We start from the raw sequence: 22,001 nt of genomic DNA on the forward strand, positions 1-22,001 counted from the left end.
ATAAAGGAAAAGGATGTGTGTGTGTGTGTGTGTGTGTGTGTGTGTGTGTGTGTGTGTGTGTGTGTGTGTGTGCAGAAGAACAATCCCAGCAGATTAGCGCCCAGCCAGTCGCCCATTCCTCTCCCCATCAATAACAATAAAGGAAGCGTTAACCACTGATTAGGCTCCACGATTGAGAGTGATGCAGTGGTGGCCACATGTGTTTGGGAGAGAGTGGATGCATTTGCGTGTGTCTTTGCGTGTGTGCGTGCGTGTGTGTTCGTGCGTGTGTGTGTGTGTGTGTGGTGTGTGTGTGTGTGTGTGTGTGTGTGTGTGTGTGTGTGTGTGTGTGTGTACGGTGTTTGGGTATTTATTATTCGAAAATAAATTGGATCACTGGAGGTCTGCTGTTTCCTACTCATAAAAAATGGATTCTGCTCAGTCATTTAGGTCGTCCCAGTGGTGAAAATTAGACTGTGGTTGAATTGAAGTATGGCTTAAATCTGCTGCAGGCCCTCCGCCACCTCCTGAACTAGATGAAACAGGTCTTCGCATCACGCTGCAAAGGTACGCCGTTGCTCAAAAATGCAATGCAGCATAAAAAAATCAGAACTGAAATCATTTATTTAGCAATTAAAATGGGACCGGATGCATATGCAAATACTATTTACTTTATGCTTGACTTGTAGGTCAAGTTATGGAAATTAGATGTAACGCCAAACAACACCCACTGCAGCACTTGTGTGAACGAAATGAGGCACCGGGTCACAAGACTTGGTGCAGTGCAATAAATGAGCCTATTGAGTGGTCCGAAGCCCTGCGGTCAGGTAATGATGCCTTTGACATTGAGACCAATATACAGTTCCACGATTTCCACATTCGTTAAAAGGGAAGGTGCTTAACACGATACGTGTTTCAAATGAAACAGTCAATTAATCAGCGCTCGGTAAAGTGAGCTTATGCTTGGGTTGTTCACTCCCATTAACTTTCATGGTAAAACAGCAGTTATCTTAACCCTCATATTATGTTAGAAAAAAATTACATTGATTATGTTACGGGTCATTTTGACCCGTACTTTGTAAATGCCTCAAAAGATCCAAGAAAACAAGTTAAACTAAGAACTACTTTATTTTTAGATTATAGAAACAGTTAGAAAATTGATAATAAATATAATTTTAATTTCAAAACTATATTAAAGGACTTGTTAGCTAAATCCTTCTGTCATCCTCCCAGGTCAAAATGATGCAATTCTTCCTTCTTTTCATCCTCTTTTTCTTCTCTCTTCATCCTCCTCTACTCCCTTCTTTTCTGTCTTCATTCTTGACTCAAAGGAAGCACGGGGCTTAAGTTTTTCCCTCTTCATGAACACATTTCTTTTTAACTTTAACTTTAACATTCAATGTTCAACATTTTCACTGTTCTCCTCATGATGGTCAGAATGTTACCGTGTGCCTTCTGCAGATGTAATTCTTGCATTTCACACAAGAGGTAGTTGTTTTACTGTCCTCTCTGGATGGACAGACCTGGCATCTTTTCCTTTCTTTTCCCACCTGTGTCCACTGGAGGTTGGTTGGGTGACCTGAGCTTGACCTTTTCAATCATGGCGGCAGCCACTGGGGATCGAACTGGCCTGGCTCATGTTTGGATCTTGGGAGTGACAAGTGCTTTGCTGAGTTCTTCCAGGAAAAGCCAAAGTCTCTACAATTTGTTGGAATCCCATTGCTGGTTGATTTCAGTCCAAAGAACATAGGCATTCTAAGCAGATGTGTCCAAAATGTGGCAAAAAAAAATCAACAAAGGCCAATGGGCAGTCTTGCACTGGCAGCTGTATGTTGCTGTTACTTTGGCCAGATTGTCCACCCCTCCCTGAGTGGCATTATAATCCAGGATCATTTGTGGCTTCTTGTCATCTCTAGTGCTCAGAGATGCATCTTTGTGCATTGTACTCATTACACTACATTACACACTCCCCTATTAACATGTCCGGGTCAAATTGACCCGCAACATCATCAACGTAACTAAACACTGCACAGACATTCCAAGACACACCAACGTGTCCAGATTTTGCACACCTGTTCATGACCCTAAATGAGGAAAAATCACCAAATTTCTTGAAGAAAAAAAAAAGGATAGCCAGCACTTTGGACAACACAAAATCTGGGTCAAACGGGTCAAATTGTTTGAATAACTTAATGTTTAAACCAATTATCCTAGATAAGAACAGAGGAAAACAACTGTTTAAAATCTAACTGGTTACTTTAAAATGTGCCTGTCCAGCTTTGGATTTTTTATTATTTAAAAATTAAAAAGAAAAAGGCTTGATAAGGCTTATACTTTCATTTTGCTATATCAATACTTTTCAGCAAAAAGTATTGATGGTGATAAAAACATACTGTGATTAATTCCGATTTAAAAAATAGTAATTTAACACAATTTTTTTTAGTCTTTAACAGATGCTAAAAGGTCAAGTTTTCATGTACTAATATTTTGAACACCTAGGAAAAAGCTTTATTTTTCATTTCTTTACATATTCAACATGGATGAAGTCACATCTCATGCTCAGGTTTTAGATTATTGCAGTGTCAAGTCACAATTTTAAAATACAGCAGCAGAGCACAATTCATAACATTGAAGTTTCATCAGCATTATTTTCACTGCAAAACTGCTTGGTGACATTGCTGTAAAAAAAGAAAAAACGCCTGTTATAAATAGTGTTGTCTGGATTCGATCCAAGTACACAGCGTGACAACGGAAGTCTGGAGTTTAGCGGAAGCTTGTCCTTAACAAATGGCAATCGGTTCAAACGCAGCAACGTGACATTTTGATGCCATCGGTGGTTATCGTATAACGTGGGATGAGGTCCTGCTGCCTGCTTCCTGTATGAATGGTGGCGCTCCTCCACCTGGGGCAGAAGGTGATTTCTGCTGTCACATCCAGCACAGGCTCGAACACAGCTGCAATATCTTTCGTGTGGAATTATTTGAAAGGTGACAAAGAAGCCTGATGCTTTAGTTTAGTATTTGTTTTTGTCTGGCCAGTGACCAGAAATGCTCAGTCTGTTAAGATCTAGCAACCACCGCCTAATGGCTCCAGTTAGGAGCCCAGTTCTTGAACAAAAAATGCATCAAGGAACACCTTGGATGTGGGCTTTTGTATCATATAATTGGTATTAATAACTTTATCGTAGGCTTACCTGAAGTCAGCTCTGCAGCTGTGTATTGGCAAACTATCCAGTCAGTAAGATAGTGCTTATTGGGGTCGGATAGGGAGCACAACACAAATGGGTCAGGACAACCCTAGTTATAAGAGACTGTTGTTCTATCTAGAGCAAAGGCCGTGACCTGAATATAAAGCTGATCTGGTTTGTGAGATTTGAAGTCCTACATCTGGTGAGAGATAATGGTTATATAAGCTGCGCCCATTTCAGACGCAGTTTTTCTGTTTAGCCAGGTCCAATGACCAGTAACTTGTCCCTTTTTCCATCAGCAATCGGTGTATTTACGCACTTTTTCTCAGCTGACGGCAGCATTCCCACCTGCCATCTGACTGATCATTAGGAACTCTGTGGAGTCTGGCCTCAGGAGGTAGAGAAGGGGGTTTGTTTGACATGACTCTCCATCCCATCTCTCCTCCTTGATGTTCTTCTTCCTCCTATGGTGCTCAGAGGATCCTCCTTTTTTTCCTTTTTGCACTAATTAACAAGCAGGATGGTGATTAGTCATAAGACAGCGCTCCCCACCCCTCGGTTATCCTGCTGGCTCGGGGGCCTTTCCGTCTGTGACTAGAACATGTGTTAAAGGCAGCTGGGAAGTCACAGACAGCACCAAGGCAGGAGTGAAATATGCCCAAACTCATCCTTGCTCGTACTCAATACTCAACTTCCCCCAAAATAACCACCTTTAGGTCTCGTTAGACACATACACATACACAACACTGAGTCACACCTGAACTCAGGAACTATTTTCTCACATTGTCTGCCACCCGTTCAGGAGTTCTGAACCATTTTCAGGGGCAGGTGTGGTTTGCATTTCACTGAAGGACAGCTGAGCCTGTTTTCTACAAAGACGAGAGGAGGGGAGACAGACAGGCCAGACACTCACTCTGCCTTTGCATTCAGGACTCAGAATACTAACTAGGCGTCTCGGCTTGCACTCGGGGACAGAAGGTGTGATGTAGGGCGCAGCCAAGCGATGGGAGGAAGGGGACGAATTACCCTTGAAAGCTGAGGGGACGGCCTCAGAGTTTCTCCCTGAACCTTGTGCCTCGGGGTTGGCTGGTTGATTCAGTCGTATGGCACACAGAGAGAGAGAGAATTCAGGGGAAAAAAGAGAGTTAAAAGGTCAGAAATCAAGCAATCTGTTTTTATTCAAAGAGGCATCTTCACCTGGGCTCAGTGAGTGGGAGACATACGTGTCAAAAGAACATTCTGACCTGAGATTAAAGCAGCGTCTTCATAAATCCTCTGATGTGCTCTGACGTCCGCCCCAGTGACCCTGTGACCATGACAAGAAAAATGAGCAGCTTAATGTTCTGCTCTCATTTATAGTACAAAACTATGCATTTTGATCATTGTACTACTCTTATCATATGTCCTGAACAGCTCAAGACACAGGACATGTTGCAACAAGAGTGCAGTTGTTGTGTGCAGTAGTTCTCATATTTATTTGCATCTTTGTGCTGCTCTGTAGGATGACAAGCGAGTTTCTGCATATAGGAGTTCAGACTCAACGCCAGCGCACTGCATTCTGCCATTTCTTCCCCCGGCTGATTAAAGGACAGATGTCTGTCAGCGGGACAATAACACAATAACTTCCTTTATTTTTCAGTCTCTGGATTTTCTTTCAACACATGGAGAAGAAATAAGAGAGGATTTAAGGATTTATAGGGTTTCATTTAAAGATGTTTTCTTTCTCATGTTTGTGTTGAGCACTAATGAGTGTCACCATTAAAAAGTTGTCAAGAGTTTACAGAACCCCATTTCATCACTGGGATTAAAACGCTTGCCTTTTAACATTTAACATTTAACATTTCTGGATCATGGAAAATATTTCTGACAGGTCTCGTGCTGTTTCCTGGCTTCTGACTAAAATGTATTTTTTGTCATAGGGTTTTCTATTTTTAATTAATTCCAAAAGCATTTAAACGCCCAAGAAATCAAATAATCTCACTAACATATAATCAATGGAAACCAAGAGGTCAGGATAGCTCCTGCTTGTGCAGTGTCCGAGAATGCAAAACACAAACATTTTACCTGACAGCCAGAAGTTCCCCTAATAGTGTTAAGCTGTAGTTTGCAGCATCGCCACTAGGTGTCAGTAAATCAGACACCACTGCATTGTTACTCGAAAAGCACAGGTAGTACCTGTTCTTTGGCACGCCGTGGCCCAATCTGCTGCCTTTGCTGCATTGGAGACATTTTGTTCTAAAAAAGTAAATTCCCATAAAAATAAAACATTTAGAGGAAACGACTGAAGGCGTTCTTGTTAGTCAGGAACAGTTTCCAGAGTGACTGACCACTGGAGCGGGACGGGATCATCCAGCACCTGACGGGGACGGTAGTGTCCCCATTTTCACCGCTGCCACATGCAGATAAAATGCCACACCAGACTGCGATGCTGCCGTGTTTTTTTCCATATCTTTAAATATAAAAGACTAGAGAGGCCGACGTTTCCACTGTGGTGTGCAAAGTCTGCAAGTAGCGAGCGTTCTCTCTCCCTCTGTTTGATATTCCAGGGGGCAGCCGGTTATAGAAGCGCTCTTGGTATGTGGCCTGAAAAGAGCTTTCGCCTCACCGTGGATGTGCTGCATTGAGAGGCCCTTATCTAACACTTCTGCCAAACTTTGAAGGCTGGGACATTATTTTCACAGACCTGGGTGCAGCACGAGTCTGAAGTGTGGAGGTTCTCATCCTTTTATGCCAACACAAGCTCAGGTGCAGCTCCGGCCCAGCAGGCGCAGTAGGAAGTGGTGAAGTCCAGGCTTCAGCCGGACTGGATTTGACTGCTACATGGACGTCATTTAAAGCGTTGTCAGTAGAGCAATGCGGGTGATGTTGCTGTTTGGGAGTAGATCTAAAAGCCTTGCTGTGTGAACCCCGTCTTCCTTACACGCATCACCTGCCGCATTTAGTTTGGATGTGCATGTTGCTCCGATCAGCTCATGCAGTCCGGACGGAGAGCGTTGTCCTCGGGTGGTGCTGATAAAACCAGTTGACTCAGGAGCTCCTGGTCTCCACGTGTACCTCCCAGTAGTTAGTTCTGACCAGGCGACCCCGCAGTGGGAGGACCAGCGTAGGATCGCACGGCGGCTGCAGAGGAAAGTGTGTGTGTGTGTGTGTGTGTGTGTGTGTGTGTGTGTGTGTGTGTGTGTGTGTGTGTGTGTGTGTGTGTGTGTGATTATGATGAAGGTTTCTTTTAATGACAGTTGCTGGAGGATCTCCAGACATCAAATCTGCAGCTTCCCTGCCAGCATCTCGCCAAGTGCCCAGTTCGGCGTTCCTTCCGCTGGGACCCAGCATTCCTGTCAGTCACGTACTATCAGTGAGGCTGCAGGCGCTGCTCAGTCCTGCCCGACCGTCTGCCCGTCCCACTCCCCTTTTACTCACCCCACCCTACGTGCCGGTCTCTGTGCGTCTCCCTCTGCTACCTCAGTCCTCAGCGAGCACTTCAATTTTACACGGTCCATTCAGTCCTCTCTCCTGGTTTCCTGTTCTCAACTTGACTTATCTGAGTGTCTCTTCAGATGAGTTCACGTTGTACTTCAGTACTTCCTGCTCGGTCTGATTTCCATCAAATTTAATTTCCTCTCTCTCTCTCTGTGTCTCTCTCTCCCACAGATGTAAGGAAGGCTACCACGGACTGCGCTGTGACCAGTTTGTCCCTAAGACAGATGCCATCTTGTCAGATCCAAGTATGTAAAGGTTTTTTTTAACATCCTGCAGGACTTGTCTGCTTTTCTATAGCATGAAAGTATATGTGGTCCCACTCTTTTTACTGCAGCCCAGGATTGTGTATTCCTCTGGGGTAAAAAAAAAGAGTGATTGCAGGTTTGATGGTATCGACGATGACGTTGCCTCCTTTTGAAGAGGGGGGGCAGCTGTGTCTCCACCTCCGTGCAGCTTGTTCAGTCAGAGTTATATTTGGTCAAAGCTTTGAACTACCACCTCAGGAAGGGCGCCAGTGCTTTAGGAGACAGAGGAGTCATCAAAAGAGTTTAGAATAGCCGTCTTTTTCCACATGGGTGGTTTGGTTTGAGCTAAAATCATGTATATTGGACAAAAATCTATTAGACTGTCAGACAGTGCTGAAAATTTAAAACACCCTTGTGCAACTTTATAGATATAACTGAGATGAGCTCACTTTTACAAAAGCGCCACCTGCTGGTGAACCCTGATGACTAAAAAGTTGTAAACTAATGGCTCATGGTTCCCATTTAAATCTATTTTTTGCTATAAACCTGTTCCTGCTTTTTGATCTTGTGAGTGTTACTGTTTGTGTCCATGTATTCCTGCTGTGTGTTAATTTATTAATTGAGTCATAACTTATATCGTTGATACAGATGACATTTAGAACAACAAATCTCTTCAGATTGTTCATTTCTTTTTTATATATTGTGACCTTCCATGGATAATATGAATATTAACCTGTTTCTTGTCCTTGGGCTTTAATCTTCTTTTGCTTTTGTGTAGCTTGAAGGAAGGTAGCCTTTGCGTCCCAGGTGGTGTCATTAAAAATGAAGTGAAAGTCAGAAACAAGGGAGCGGAATGTTGAGTTGTAGGTGCTCCCAGAAGATGTGGCAGCTCACGTGGAAGATGGAGCTTGGATCACTTCCAGTTTGACGCCATTAGGCTTCTGTTAAAAGTGGCAACAGCTACGTGGATTTTATTGTCCCCGAGGACACCTATAAAGCAAATCTGCTTCATTTCCTACAGGATGATTCCACGCGCTTGGATCATGTGGAATAGATTAGCTTCCCTTTCAGCCAATTACAAAAAAAATGTTAGAAAATGAGAAACTATGCATTTATTTACTCCTTATGGACCACTGTTCCACAATGGAAAATTACACTTATTGTGTGTCTTTCACTCTTGAAGATTTGAGCGTGGACGGAAGCCTCGCCCATCTCTGGCCATAGAAAGTAATCCAAAATTTGCCCAGATTACCATGGGGTTTGGGGGATTATCCATTGGAAAGCCACATGATGTAATAATGCATCCACGAGCATGCACGCATATGCATGTGTGTGTTGGGGAGAGTCGTTGGGTTTTGTTTTTATGGTTTTTTTTCAAAATTACAGAAATCAATTGTGTACAAACTGCGTGTCGTTCTTGGAAGCCAGTTACTTTAAAGAATGTTGCTCCATGTACATGTCTATAAAGGAGCAGAAAGGAAAGCTGCCCAGGGGGAAAAAGAAAAATGGACTCCCTAAAGACACTGGCTCTGCTAGCATCAAGTCAGCTTTGGGTAGGAGGCAGCGTATGGTGGGGAGGCTCCTTAATTGGAGGCATGGGAGTGTGGAAGGGCAGTATTTTGCTTTATGCCTGGTAAAGAACTGGAATAGAATTCTCCTGTAACTGTAACAGCATTGAGATCATGCTGGGAATGCTGCCTGCTGCAACTTAAAGACTAACAGAGATGCTTGATTGCAAACAGGAGGAAAGCAGGTTCCTAATTTGAACTATTTATCTCTCGTGGATATTAGCCCTGTTGTGAGCTACGAAGCTGATTTCAGACACACACACACAGGTGCAGAGTCTCCCCAGGTCTCTGCTCACCCGGGTGAAGGAGGGGATTAAGGATTTGCTTCAGTCTTGTCATTGTTTCTTTCTCGCCAGACTTTAGCCTCTTCAGCCGGGCCAACATCATTTGACAGGATGCTGAGGTATTCTCTAAGCTAGCTCATGGGTCCCACAAGACACCGCGAGCGATTCCCGTCGGCACTTTTCCGTTGCCAGTGCAGAGGATTGGAATGTCTGCACGTATTATGATTGGAGCCTGTCTCCAGACAAGCCAGTTCCAGAGGATAGAATGTGTTCCAGTGCTGTAATGCCATCATCTGCGTGTCTCCTACAGCGAGGGCAGGTGCAGAATAAGCGGCCGTTGCCACGGCCACTCACGGGGAAGTGCTGGAATTTGCTGCCCAGATCAAGCAGAGTCAGAGAAGCACGTCTCATCGCATCGGCGCGTGTGTGCATGGCGGTGAACCGTGGCACCCCCCTGCATGCTCACGGTGCAGATAGAGCCCTGGTCTGAACAGCTTCAGGTGGTACTTGCCTGAGTCTAAGGCTGTAGCTAACAATCACGTTCTGGGGACTTCGAATGAACGTTTGACGATTCATTTTAATGCACATTTTAAAAGAAAATCACTCTTCAGGACCGGAGATGTTGCTTGTTTAGTTTATCCAAACACTCTTGTGATGACTGGCCATCACATTATCTTTGAGAACCTTGGCAAACTCCCCCATTCTATTTAAAACCCACGCCACCTCTGTCAGAAAAGCAATTACCAGTGAGGGTTTCATTATAATTCAAATGAGATTACATTATAGTGACATGGACAAGGGGCACTGCCAGGATGGAAGCAACACGGATGGGGGTGCGCAGACTGCATGCACGGGGTGTATCATGCAAGTATTGAGAGGCCTCTAGACATGGAGAACAATTACTGTCCTGCACATGGGGGTCAAGCATAAAAAGGGCACATTAGTGAAATGACTGAACTGTGTATGAAAGCCCTTTCGTTGACTTGCTTCAATTGCTCTGGCTCCCTAACACTGATGTGCTCTCCCCTCATCTGAAGCCACTGTGGGGATTCAAAGTGTGCAGAAAAGCACACCAAGCATGGCGGGCTGACTGGCCTCATTACCTGCTCCACAGGGGAGGGACAGCCATGTCGGTCCCAACTTTATGGTCCAGCTGCAGCATGTGTGACTCCTTAAGGTGAATTCTAAATAAGACGAAGGCCCTGCTACATTGTAACTGATGTGTCCTTTGCTCTCTCTCTCTGTCTCTTTCCCTCACTCCCTCTCCTTTTATCATGCTTTCTGCTCATGAACGGAGCAGCGGATGAACTTGGCATCGAGTTCATGGGTAAGAGGACGTCTCCTGGGCTCACTGTTTTCACAACGCTCTGTCTATCATGCCATTTGCATTTGTCACAAAACCACGCACAGTAGAAAACATCACATTCCATCACAACAAGGCCACCTAGCCGGGAAAGAAAAAAGCATGGCCAGTCACCATGGAAACACTGTGGTGGTGAGATGGGTGTATGCTGTCTGCATAAGGAATGACAACTGACTGTGTAGCAGAACTGTCTGAAATTCACACTTCATAAATTGTGTGTGTGTGTGTGTGTGTGTGTGTGGGGGGGGGGGGGGGGGGGGGGGGCAGCCGCTAAACTCAGCTAGCAATGCTAAAGAAGTCTTTTGAAAGCATGTACAAAATTGAAAAGTCCAATAGAATCGGAACAAATGAAAACACACACTCTTTGGAAGGCGACCAGCATTGCTTTAGCCTCCTGCATCACCTTCCAGGTGGTTAACAAAGTAGATTATCCTCCCTTAATAATTCTCTGTGGCCAGCGGCCATCTACTGTGCCACCTCACACACACACACACACACACACACACACACACACACACACACACACACACACACACACGCACAAACACAAACACACCACCAGGCAAATGATTTCCCCTTTCCCTCGGCCATCTCTTTCTCACTGGCACATAAATACCAACATGGCATACATCACGATTGTGCTCCAGCGAAGAGGGGGGCAGGCTTCTGAGACAGAATCCCAACTTGAGCATTCTACACCTCAGCGGTTTTCATCTGGGGTCTAAACGAGCTGCGATCACTGCTGGGGGTGGGTAGAGGCGGCACATCGGCCCGATCGACCTGACACGGATGCTGTTTGCAGGCTCTCCATTAAGGATTTTCTCATATCATACCTCCACAGCTGGACCTTCAAATGCAAACATTAATTACCCTCGCAGCAAAGTCGATGTTGACTCTTTTAGCATGTGCATACATTTTACAGTCTGATTACCACATTACCTATCAGATATTTTGCGACATTTCAGGGCCCAGTGCAGTCCTGAGGGTAGTCGAATCAAAACTTTAGGCTCCACAAATCATTGACTATCATTATGAGCCATGAGCAAGACTTTTCTTGCTATTGAGGTACATAAAACCTATGTGGTTAGCAGTCTATGATGTTAGCATTAGCTTTGTTTACCAATATGTGTTGACTACTGCGCCCATTATGTGACCTACATGAGTTTAGATCTGAAAAGGTACTGAAATGAAGGATCGAGAAAGTTGATTTGCAAATGTGGTTGACTCCTCTTTCTGCTTACATTGAGACTTCCCATAGGCATGTTTGAAGTGGGACAATCTGCTCATCACAATGGATTTCATCTGTTGTTTGAGTCCCGGGGACGCGACGGCTCGATGGGATCATTTTGTCCCCAAATCGATAGGAATCGGCATAGATAAGGCTGCCTGTGTTGTTTTAACTTTGCTTCTGCGTCTAACTGTAAGAACGTCTCATAGGCACTGGGCATGAAAGGCCTGTAACGGCTTCCTAGACATTGTCGGCTTCTCCTTACAGCCGTTCAGCAGGGCTTTGTCAGTGCTTGTTTCAATGTCCAGATGCGATGGAAAAACCTGTTTGATCTAAAAGGAGAAGAGGATTCTCTCAGGTTATACAAGAAACAGTACCCTGGTGGCTCCAATAACAGGCCAGCAAAGTGATTTTAGCAAGGAATATGCTGTATATCAACACTTACTATCGTGGAGGTCATTTCCCAGACAGTGAAGGCCCAGGGGATTTTGGAAATTACTGCTTGTTAATTTGGGAAAAACTGTGGGTTAGATGCATTAATTGTGTCAAACCTGTGTGTGATTATGTATAATAGAGACATCTGTCTCAGGGCCATTAGCACATATTTCCTTAATGTAACTGGGAAGGCGGTGTGAATGCCGGGTCGACACCAGAGAATCCCTGATGCACGCAAAAATTCCCAAGCAAAGAGTGCTGAGGAGGAGAGGCTACAGCGTTTTAGCTCCTTTGGCTTTTGTTGGATGGATGCTAACCACGGAACAGGCAGCGTGACATCATCACCCTCATTACGGTGCAGTTTGCCGTATTGTCTAACAGGGAGGTCCATGGAAGGGCTGAGCTTTCTGGGCTGTGTTCAGAAGCCCGTCAGCGGCTTCTTCTCCCAATGGGGTCCTTTTGTTTCATATTCCACAAAAACAACGCTTAATTATTATGGATATGGCTGATTGCGTTTCCGCTCAGGGAGATATAAGTGTTTGGTTTCTCGTTCACACCATCAGTGAGCCGTAACTGTTCCAGAGGGCAAGATCAGCACCTTTTGCAATGGAGGGATTAGTGCCCTTCCTACAACCAAAAGCTCTATCACTATTTTTTCCTTTCATTTGCATTAGTTGCTATGACTCTTTTAGTTCCTACCTGAGGGCCTTCTCCTTTAGTGAGTACCCCCCCCCCCCCCCTCCCCCCGGAGCCTTTGTCTCCTGTGTTTTTGCTGCTGAATCATTAATCCTAATGCTTAAATGAGGCTTTGACCAAGTAAACTTCTTCGTTGTACAGTTATGTTTTTCTCTTGTAACGCATGTTGGTGAGAAAGATTGCAGCTTCAAATTGACTCAATAACGAGATCATTCAAATCCATAAAGGAGAACGGCGGGGCCTCAAAAATTACAGGTTTGACCTGAGAGCCAGATGCTGATTGGTCTGGTGCGTCAGACAGTAAAAGCTGCCATTTGTTCAGTCGGTCAAAAACAGACTGCTTCACCCTTTGTTGCAGTGAAAATACATTAAAAGTATAAGCTGGAAACATGGTACGGACTTTTTTTTTTTTTTACAGTTTTTACTGTATCATATTTCAACTGTATAACTGTATTAAAGGTGTGTGCCTTATTTATATACGCACCTGAGGCATTTATTGAATGTAGCCTACTTTTCCAAACAAGGTTTTTAAATTGATATACCTTGATATAATTTTTGCCTATAATCATTTAGCACTTTAAGATCAATAAATTAGGATAATACTTGACCAGAATTTCATCCATTGTCCGTTAAATGCCAGCTTTTTCTCGAGAAAACCCTGGCATCTGCCTCACTCCTCACCCACTCCTGCCAGTTCCTATGGACACTGGTCAGTATGAAAGTCTATAATAATTCATTTTTTATGGAGGGTAGCTAGAACTGTTTGAGAAACAGAATGTTAGTAGATTTGTAGCTACTTGGTCAGAAAGCGGCTGTATGGGGTAAAAGAATGCTTGATTGCACTCTGGTGAAGACTTCTAACCCCGTTGGGCAACATGCCCTGAAATCAAGAGTTAACCCTTGTGTAATGTTCCTATTGTTGTTACTCAGCAAGCGTTTGTGGGTCCGTTGGACCCGTTGCATTTTGTGGCTTTTAATGCCTCACAATCAAACACTTTTATGTTAAAATACTGAACAGATGTTTACCTTATCCCAATTACAAGCAGTATAAACAATATATATGGTTAATATTTGCCCTTTACCTTTGTTAGGTCACATTTATAACTTATTATTTAAAACATAATAAAGAAAATCAATTAAAATCAAGATGAGTGGAAACAAATTTATAAGTGAAGCAAGGTTTTTCAAAACTACTGACTTTTATTTCTTTGAACTTATTTTTATTACTTATTTTTGTTTCTTTTAATAAAAAGTGAAAATGGGTCCCACAGACCCGAACACCACACGAGGGTTAAATGCTGATATAACTGAGTGGACAAGTACACTTGATGGAAACCTCCCCGGATACTTCCCTTTCTGACAGCTTTACAAGTCACATCCACGGCTGGAAAAGGTCATGAACAAGCTCCTGTGCCATTGTACATGAGACAGAGTGCCGTCACAGAAGAACCCATCTTTGTTGGAACAGAAGAGTTATTCCGATGCCCATATTCCACTTTTAATACATATAGCGTATTCAACTCATTCTCACCACTTAACCACTCATCTCTAGCCGCCCACCGCCATCCCTCCACCAGGCTGCACAGTCAAGTGAAACCGGTCCCAGCTGTTGGTCACTTTAAGCCATTACTGCCGATCTGTTGGGGTTGACAAGGAGCTCTGCGAAACATTCATTTTCTGCTGATTCCCCCATGGCTATCACTCGACAAACCCATGAGTGCACGCAGGCTCGCGACAGTGGGTGGCCCTTGCTGGGCGGAGAGGCCATCGGCGCTCCCTGCTGGGGTTGTCTGAACGAAATGATTATCACACTTCAGTTAGCACTTGTCACTAAGATCTGCTTGAGTCTGCCATGTCCTTAGTCCATGCTCAAACACTGACATTTCCTGACAGCGCCATTCGTTACTATATGCTAATGGGATTGTGGGTGGATGCCTGACTGTGTGTCTCCGTCCACTGTGCTCATGGATTCGATCACGTGTTCCTTCAGAATGTATTTCCATCCTTCCTGCTCCATCACAGCTACAGCTCCTATCCTCTTGTGTCACGCTAAAATGTTCTGCGGCTTTGACATTGTTTTCTCCTCTACAGAGAGTGGTGACACCTACCAGAGGCAGGTGCTGTCCATCTTCAGTATTGCCTCAGGGATCTGTCTTCTCGGAGTGGCATGTATGGCTCTCTACCGCCGCAACAAGTGAGTGATGCCAGCCAGCACCACATTAGTAGATTAGGCCCTCAGAAAGAGCACTTTACTATCGTGGCACTGAGCCTGATAAAAGTCTGAGTATGCATCAGCAAGGGGATGATTTCAGATTTTAATGGAACATGATGCATCTGGAGCAGAAACTCATGTAAGATTTATTATGAAAGTGGTGTTAGTACGGAGGTGTGTAAACAAAACACTGTTAAAACTAAAGGTCAGAGAGAGTGAGAAAGAGTTTCTGGCTGACAGTACCCTTTTGTCTCTGTGCCATCTTTGGTACTTCCAGTGCAGCATTTTTTTATGGCTAATTTAAAACACTGACATGGGTCATGGACATTATTCAGACCATGGTTATGAGGCTGAAAAATAAAGAGAATGAAAACGAAGGTGGCCCAGCATGATTATTTTTTACTGAAAAGACAGGATGCTATGCTATAAGATATGACAGGCAAAAGCATCTTTACACAAATATTCTATTCTTTTTCTAAAAAGAAATCTATAATTAGGGCAGGAGTGGTTTGCATGTTTACCGCATATCTAAAACTGAAGAAGCCTTCTCGGCAGAAGGCAAAACATCTTCAAAAGAGAAAAAAAACAGTCCAGTTGACACATAAAACTACCTTGGACTCATATCTAAAAGCATGTGTGTGTGTGTGTGTGTGTGTGTGTGTGTGTGTGTGTGTGTGTGTGTGTGCGCGCGCGCGCGTGGCGTGTGCGCGTGTGTGGTGTGTGTGGTGTGTGTGTGGTGTGTGTGTGTGTGCGCGTGTGTGCGTGTGTGAATGGCATCCTGCCCAGGCTGTATCCTCATTTGAACTCCAGCACTCTTCATGAACCTCAAGAGGAATAATCAGTTAAGAAAATTGGAAAACTCGGACACACTGGACAGTAAATTAGACCAGTGGACTGCAGTCAGAAACCCCGATGCACCAAAATGAATAAATGAAACTTGATAAACAAGGCAGATTTATTATTGTCAGTCCAGTTGCGCTAAGTGCTGCATCTTCCTCGCTCAGTGTGACCTCAATGAGGGAATGTAGTGGAAAAGATCAAAAGCCAGAGTTCTTTTAAAATTGAGTTTCCCCACATGGTATTTGACAGTTTCAATTTGATTTATATAGATTGTCTTTCCTGTTTTATTGCAAATCTATTTACTTCTTTTTTATCACCGGTAAACAGTAAATCTCACCACTGAAGTACCTTATCTACCCCCATTCCTCCTGAAGCTTTGCTTTAAATTGAATACAAAAAGTTTCTGTATGACATTAGCTGCTACAGCTGGCAGATCTAATAGTAGCTCAGAAGACAACTTTACAGAGAATAAAACAAATAATAAATAAAATAGATTTTTGTGCAAGTAATGAGGGGCAATATAGAAGTAAAAATAAATGAATCAAATGCAAGTGGGACAGCCAGTCAGTGTGGGGGAGGAGGACAAAGATGGGCAGGGACAGACTGGTGTGGTGGTCAAGCAAGCAGCCGAGTAGTGAGGCTGGAGCGTTCAAGTGCTGAGGGACATCCTGGTACTGAGGAGCCAGACCATGTTTCCGCTTGAAAGTTAGGAGCGGGACGATGAAGTTGATGGGTTACACCGAATTAAAAGGAATTACTGTAGCTAATGATCAAGGTGAACTATGCACAGACAATAATGGCAGCAACAATAATGCAGGGATGGAGATGATTAATATCATGTAGGTGTAAATGCGCAGTCTGGGAGATGTACCAGAAATGGGACTGAAATGATGTGTTATCAAGGGTGACACCCAGACTCAGACCTGATGGGAAGGAGAAGCAGGAGAGCTGTCAGTGTCAGCAGAGAGGACGTCAGATTTCAATAAGATAGATTTAGCACCAGTGAGGAGATTCTACAGTAAGGTTTGAGAAACCTGAAGGGAAGACAGCATTGATTTAATCCAATCAGTCTGTAAAAGTAGGACAGAAAAGGTTGCTTTGGCAGAGATAGAGTGAGGTCTCATCAGCATAACAGTGAATCTGAGCAATAAACCTGGAGAATGTATGGCCAAGAGGGAGTAGATAGACACTCTATAGAAAGGGTCCCAGGATGGAGCCTTGGGGAACACCAGTAGGGAAATGACAGATGGATGAGATTTAAAGCTTTCAGTTGAATAGTGAAACAACCCAAGAACATACCAGACTCATAAAGTTGACAGGTTTGTGAGCGTCAATTTTACTTGCCAGATAAATGTCCCAATTTTTCGCATCATTACTGTATTTTTTGTTTTTATATACATACCCAAACCTCATGTGGTGTATTTCTTTTAGTTCCAAAAACCCATTTCCTAAAGCTAATTACTGGCTTTTTCATGAACTATTGCCTCAATTAAACCTTCTCTTATGAAAAACATCTTTTCTCCTAATGTTAATTTTGTCACCAGTTTATTCACGTCACCCAAATTCTCAGAGTTAAACTGCGAGTCGACTGGTGCTCGTCTTGTCACTTTGACCTTTTCAGCTCTTGGTGTATTTCCAAAGATTTAAAGCAATGAAAAAGGGATAACCCCCCCCCCCCCCCCCCCCCCCCCCCCACATACACGGTCTGTCTGTCCCCTCTCATCTGCTAACGAAAATCACTTTTACTGGTCAATAGTTCAAAAGTTTATTTTCTAACTTGCATCCAAAAAAAACCCAATAAATAATAAATCCGATTACAAGTTTTCCCCTTTTTTTCCTGCACTTCCACAGGAGACAACGGGAGAAACTCCAGGCTCATTTCGCGGATGGACGTGGCTTGCGTGACTGCAGTGTCAGCACCTCTGGTCTTATGCCCAAATCTGCTCCCAGGCTTCAATACAACCTTCATTTTCCAAAAGTAAGCCATATCCTTACTGTGGATTTATTCCCAGTGGTTGAATCTCACTGGCACAGGTTTCCCATTTATATGTGTAATACTTCCCTAAAACATGGTGCATGACAGGATGATGTATGATGTGTATTTTAATAGTCTGTCTGCTGGCTGCAGAGTTTTGTTTGTACTCACTTCTGACACGAGGCGCGAGAGTATATGAATTATTATGTATATGTATTTTGTTTTTTCTACATTTCACAATGATTGATTCCTGTGATGAAGTACAGATTGGAAATTCGAATCTGTGGCATGTCACAGACCCTAAACGCACCATGCAAGTGCAGCTAAAACACAGTCGTTGCCTCACTTGAATGCCTGAAATCTATCGTTTCCATATAAATATTTGATTTGGGCTTTCCTGCACTTCTTTATGCTTCAGTGCCGTCAGGACTCAGCAGAGTCGTGCTGTTAGTAAAATATAGGTAGTAACATTCTTTTGCAGACACTTATTTTTCTTTTTTTCACCTTAAGTGCAGGCAATAGCCAAGGCTGGAGCATTCATACACTCTCATACTCACTCAGAGTAATGTCTCAGAAACAATTCTCAAAGACAGCCTAATGGATTCGATTATGATGGTCAGAGGTCAAGGTAACAGTGGTGTAGTGCCAACACATTTCTGCTCAAAAAGTCTCATAGGATCATCATTCCCTCGGTGCAGCGCTTTGTTCAAGCATATAAAATAGTGGTTGCGTTGTACTGCTGCTTTCTGAAACTCCTCTGAGGACCAGCCATGCTGTGCCATTCCTTCAGGTCCAGCCGAAAGTGTTGCGACGGTGTTGTCGAGTGTTTCATAGCTCAGCCACTTGTTCACCTCTGATGCAAATGTTGTAGCTGGGCTTCAGTAAAAGGAAAATCAAATAAGTCAAAGGAAACTCATTAGTTTGTGAGTCCAACATGTTCACACGGGCTCAGTTTAATGCCTCTCACAGGGAAGCAGGGCTTTTCTCCCACAGCACAATAGTGTGCCATTATATTAGGAGAGAATATGAGTGCACACCATGGTATGAAAGCTTGTGTTGTCAGCTGGATGCAGAGAGAAGGATAGGAAGGAAAAGATAAAAATAAAAGCTGTAATAATACAGCAACACGGGCCATGCTGGAACATTGTGAGGGCAGATTTAGGTGGAATGCCAACAATCGCTCCATCGGAGCATCCAGGAGGGGGCATGAGCTAAAAGGATGAGGAAAGATTACCACGTGAAACCCATTTTTCTATACATCTGAAACAGGCAAACCCTGACCACCGCTTCTCTACACCCACTCCCTCTGTTGGCAAGGCAGAGGCCGTACACCGTGGGTGGTGCACCCCGGCAGATTCCTCTGAGTTTTCTTTCAATCATTTCTTTCAAGTCAGCCTGACACTATGAGAAATGCAATAAAACAAAGCACAGGACAGTTTGTTCTCGAAGAACATCAAAATATCAGCGCTGCTCAGTCCCTCCCCACTCCAGTCCAGTGTCTCTGGACTTAAAGATCATCCAAAAATATAGAACGTTTTGGTTTGGTTAATGCAATTGACATATATTGACATCCCCACAGAGGTGCACTACCACAAATAATTGTCACCTGCTGGCACACACACACACACACACACACACACACACACACACACACACACACACACACACACACAGGCCTGTGAACTATTTATATTTCTATTGGGTCCAGAGAGCCTGAGGCTTAAATGTGGTCTCTTTTTGGTGCCAGTCGTCACTGGTCTTCACCCATTTAAAAAACAGTTGCCTCAAAGAACCCAACAAACAGCGTAGATGTTTGAGCACCGATGAAAGACGTTCCACCATCTATGTTGACATTATTGGGTGTCGTCCCACCTGGAGGACTTCACAAAACTCTTGGTATCAAAACATTGGCATCTGCTCTTTAATTTCCCTCCCTGCACTTGCCCCGCCACACGACACGTTTTTATTCCATCTGTTATCGCATATCCGTGCATATTTGCACATCTGGATGCATCCCGGCGCATATGTTCCCTCCATCTGGGCATTAACGGCCATGTGTACGGCTCACGCCCCTGCATTTAACAGCACAGACAATAGTAAAAGTTATTTTGAGGCTGCGCCTCTTTGCAAGGCACTTTAAATGCAAAAGCAACCCAAAAGAGACAGATTGTATAAGTAAACAACTTCTACCTCATCTCAGATTCAGTTTAGGACCTCTGCAAATAAGACTTTGTTTCCAAGAGACGGAAACACCCGAGAGACCCAGTTTACAGAAAGACGAGCCCTCACATGAAGGATTAAGGGCAGCCTGTCAAAGAAGCCGGGGTTTCCGTCAGCGGGAAGCTGGTGTGATGGAGAGAACTAGTCTGGCCCACCTTTTAAAAAAGAGAACTCATTATATGAGGCGAACATGGGGCTGCGCATGAGTCTACTTCATGGAGACAGGGAAAAGAAAATGGCACCTCGTGGACCCTGAACCAGAAAACGTGATATGTAGTAGAAGAAACCGAAATAATGGGAAATTGGGCTTTCAATGGGTTGTTAAAATGATTGTATAAAATGAACCTTTTGCTTATCGTGTTTTTTCCTCAGCTGATAAAGGTGTGCAAAGGTTAGGGAGAGCAAGAGTGCACAATATATGATGGATCTTTTACTGGTGGATCGGTTCCTTCCTCACCATACAGGCTTTTGCCTCTACGATTTGCACGCAAACAAATTATTGATAGTGAATTCTGACCTCTGAATTTAACACATTCCTTCTCAGGAGAACTAGGTAGCACCTTACTGGGGCTGGAGAGCAATGGGGCTTTATGATTTTTTTGGTTCGGGGCACCCCAGCCAACGACCCGTCCTGGGATTTGAACTCGCAACCCTCTGGTTACAAGAACAATTCATTTTCTCTGGGTCAGGAGATGCCCGTGTAAAAGAAAGCCCTGGCGTACCTCAAGGCCCCTTTCTTCCACCAGGCAGGTCCACCATTGTCTGGCAAAAGCTATTTTAATTTAGACTCAAGCAACAAGCCAGCATGTTCTGGAGGCCTGCTGGCTGTGTGAGGGGGGAACAATATGGTCTCCTTTCCCTTGCATGTGCAGCAGCTCCCTCTGCAAACCGGCGAATCAGCTTCATATCGCATGAAACCAAACCATGACCAATCAGACCCAGAGAAAGAGGCAAATCGGGAAGCACTTTAACTGGAAAAACAGAATTATCTCATAGCTTGCTGGGCTTCATGGGGGGTGCACTCAGGGCATTTGTGACCACAGCGCCAGAGATCCATTTATTTTTACTCCAGTAGTACGATAATGGCGTTAATGTTGATAAAAATAATGGGATTTTTTTTTTGAAAGCAACAGTTAAAGACATTGTGCGTAGGATTAATTATTGGGTGCGGCAGGAGTGCAGAGAGGCCAGCCCCACACTAACCTGCACTTCCTCATGAAAAGTGGAACCGGAGACCCGAGAATTCACCATCCAGCAGCATAAAGCCAAATATACCCATATTTTTCAGAGCTGCCCTCTCGGGTCGTCGGCAGATGACGGCAGCAGGCCACCAGGCGCATCAGCAGCAGCGTCACCGATTCCCAGCAGAGCGCCGTCTAAAGGAAAACGCTTCAGGTGAAGATGGGATTTATTCTAACTTCCTCTCATTTCTTTCACTTTGATACAGGAGGCAGCCACTTGAGAATGTAATTATCCTGCAACACGGGGAAACGCAGGGACTTCAAAAGCTCTGGATGTGTGTCTTTAGAATTGAATTGATAGAATTAATAGGGGAATGAGGGCTGCAATGAAGTGACAAGAGATCACTCAAGATACGGGGAAGTAGTGTCATGGCTAGTGTTTGTTGGCGAAAACATAAAAATTGGGGGATCGTTCACTTAGGAAAGGACATACTGGGAGAAGAAGGCATTGCATGGTGTCATGGAAACTTGTAGTTGAGAGTTAACAGCTCCCTCTTTTGTATCTCATAATTTATCTTCACTCACACAACCTGAAAGATAGTAAATACAAGCAAATATCTCATTTTCACTTAAATTGCAATGACTTAGCAACACAATGCAGGACTTATTAAGGATGTTTTAGATGTCAGCTTCGCTATGTTGATGACTTCAGCGAGAGCGCCCGGTGAGACGGCCATCACCTTTCTTAATGGAGCAGTGTGGAGTCACAATGGCCATGTTGGCGTACGTGGCTGCGCTGACGGTCCAGGCTTGTGACTTCCCAGTGGCACAGAGGTGGTCTGTGAAGGGCAGCTGACAGCTTGTTGTGGGTGCAGGCGGGGGCCACAGAGTGGGGCGGTGTATGGACTATGATGGATGATGCTGGAAGGCTTTCAGGTAGTGACCTGTGCAACCGGACTGCGCTACTAGCTATCAGGAGAAATGCTCCATGAAGGCTTGTCAATACGGCCAATCAATACTGTTGCTAAAGGTAACCTGTGGACCAGTCATGAGTATATGTAGAGAGTCACCTGCTTGGATTTAGCTGTCAAAGCAAACGTTAACTAAAAAA

General features: G+C 44.1%; 1 protein-coding gene across 2 annotated transcripts in view; it reads left to right on the top strand.

The window, feature by feature from the left end:
- nrg3b (neuregulin 3b) overlaps nucleotides 1-22,001 on the top strand; it is a 139,755-nt gene that overhangs the window by 112,036 nt on the left and 5,718 nt on the right. Inside the window, exons 3-7 of one of the 2 annotated variants that reach the window (XM_057037326.1) lie at nucleotides 6,815-6,888; nucleotides 10,041-10,067; nucleotides 14,554-14,656; nucleotides 17,366-17,492; nucleotides 20,998-21,104. In XM_057037326.1, coding sequence (XP_056893306.1) covers nucleotides 6,815-6,888; nucleotides 10,041-10,067; nucleotides 14,554-14,656; nucleotides 17,366-17,492; nucleotides 20,998-21,104 — 438 coding nt within the window. The remainder of the gene's footprint in view (nucleotides 1-6,814; nucleotides 6,889-10,040; nucleotides 10,068-14,553; nucleotides 14,657-17,365; nucleotides 17,493-20,997; nucleotides 21,105-22,001) is intronic. The other variant, XM_057037334.1, reaches the window with a different exon arrangement.

This window comes from Takifugu flavidus, chromosome 1 (assembly GCF_003711565.1).
Source record: "Takifugu flavidus isolate HTHZ2018 chromosome 1, ASM371156v2, whole genome shotgun sequence".
NCBI classification, from domain to species: Eukaryota; Metazoa; Chordata; class Actinopteri; order Tetraodontiformes; family Tetraodontidae; genus Takifugu; species Takifugu flavidus.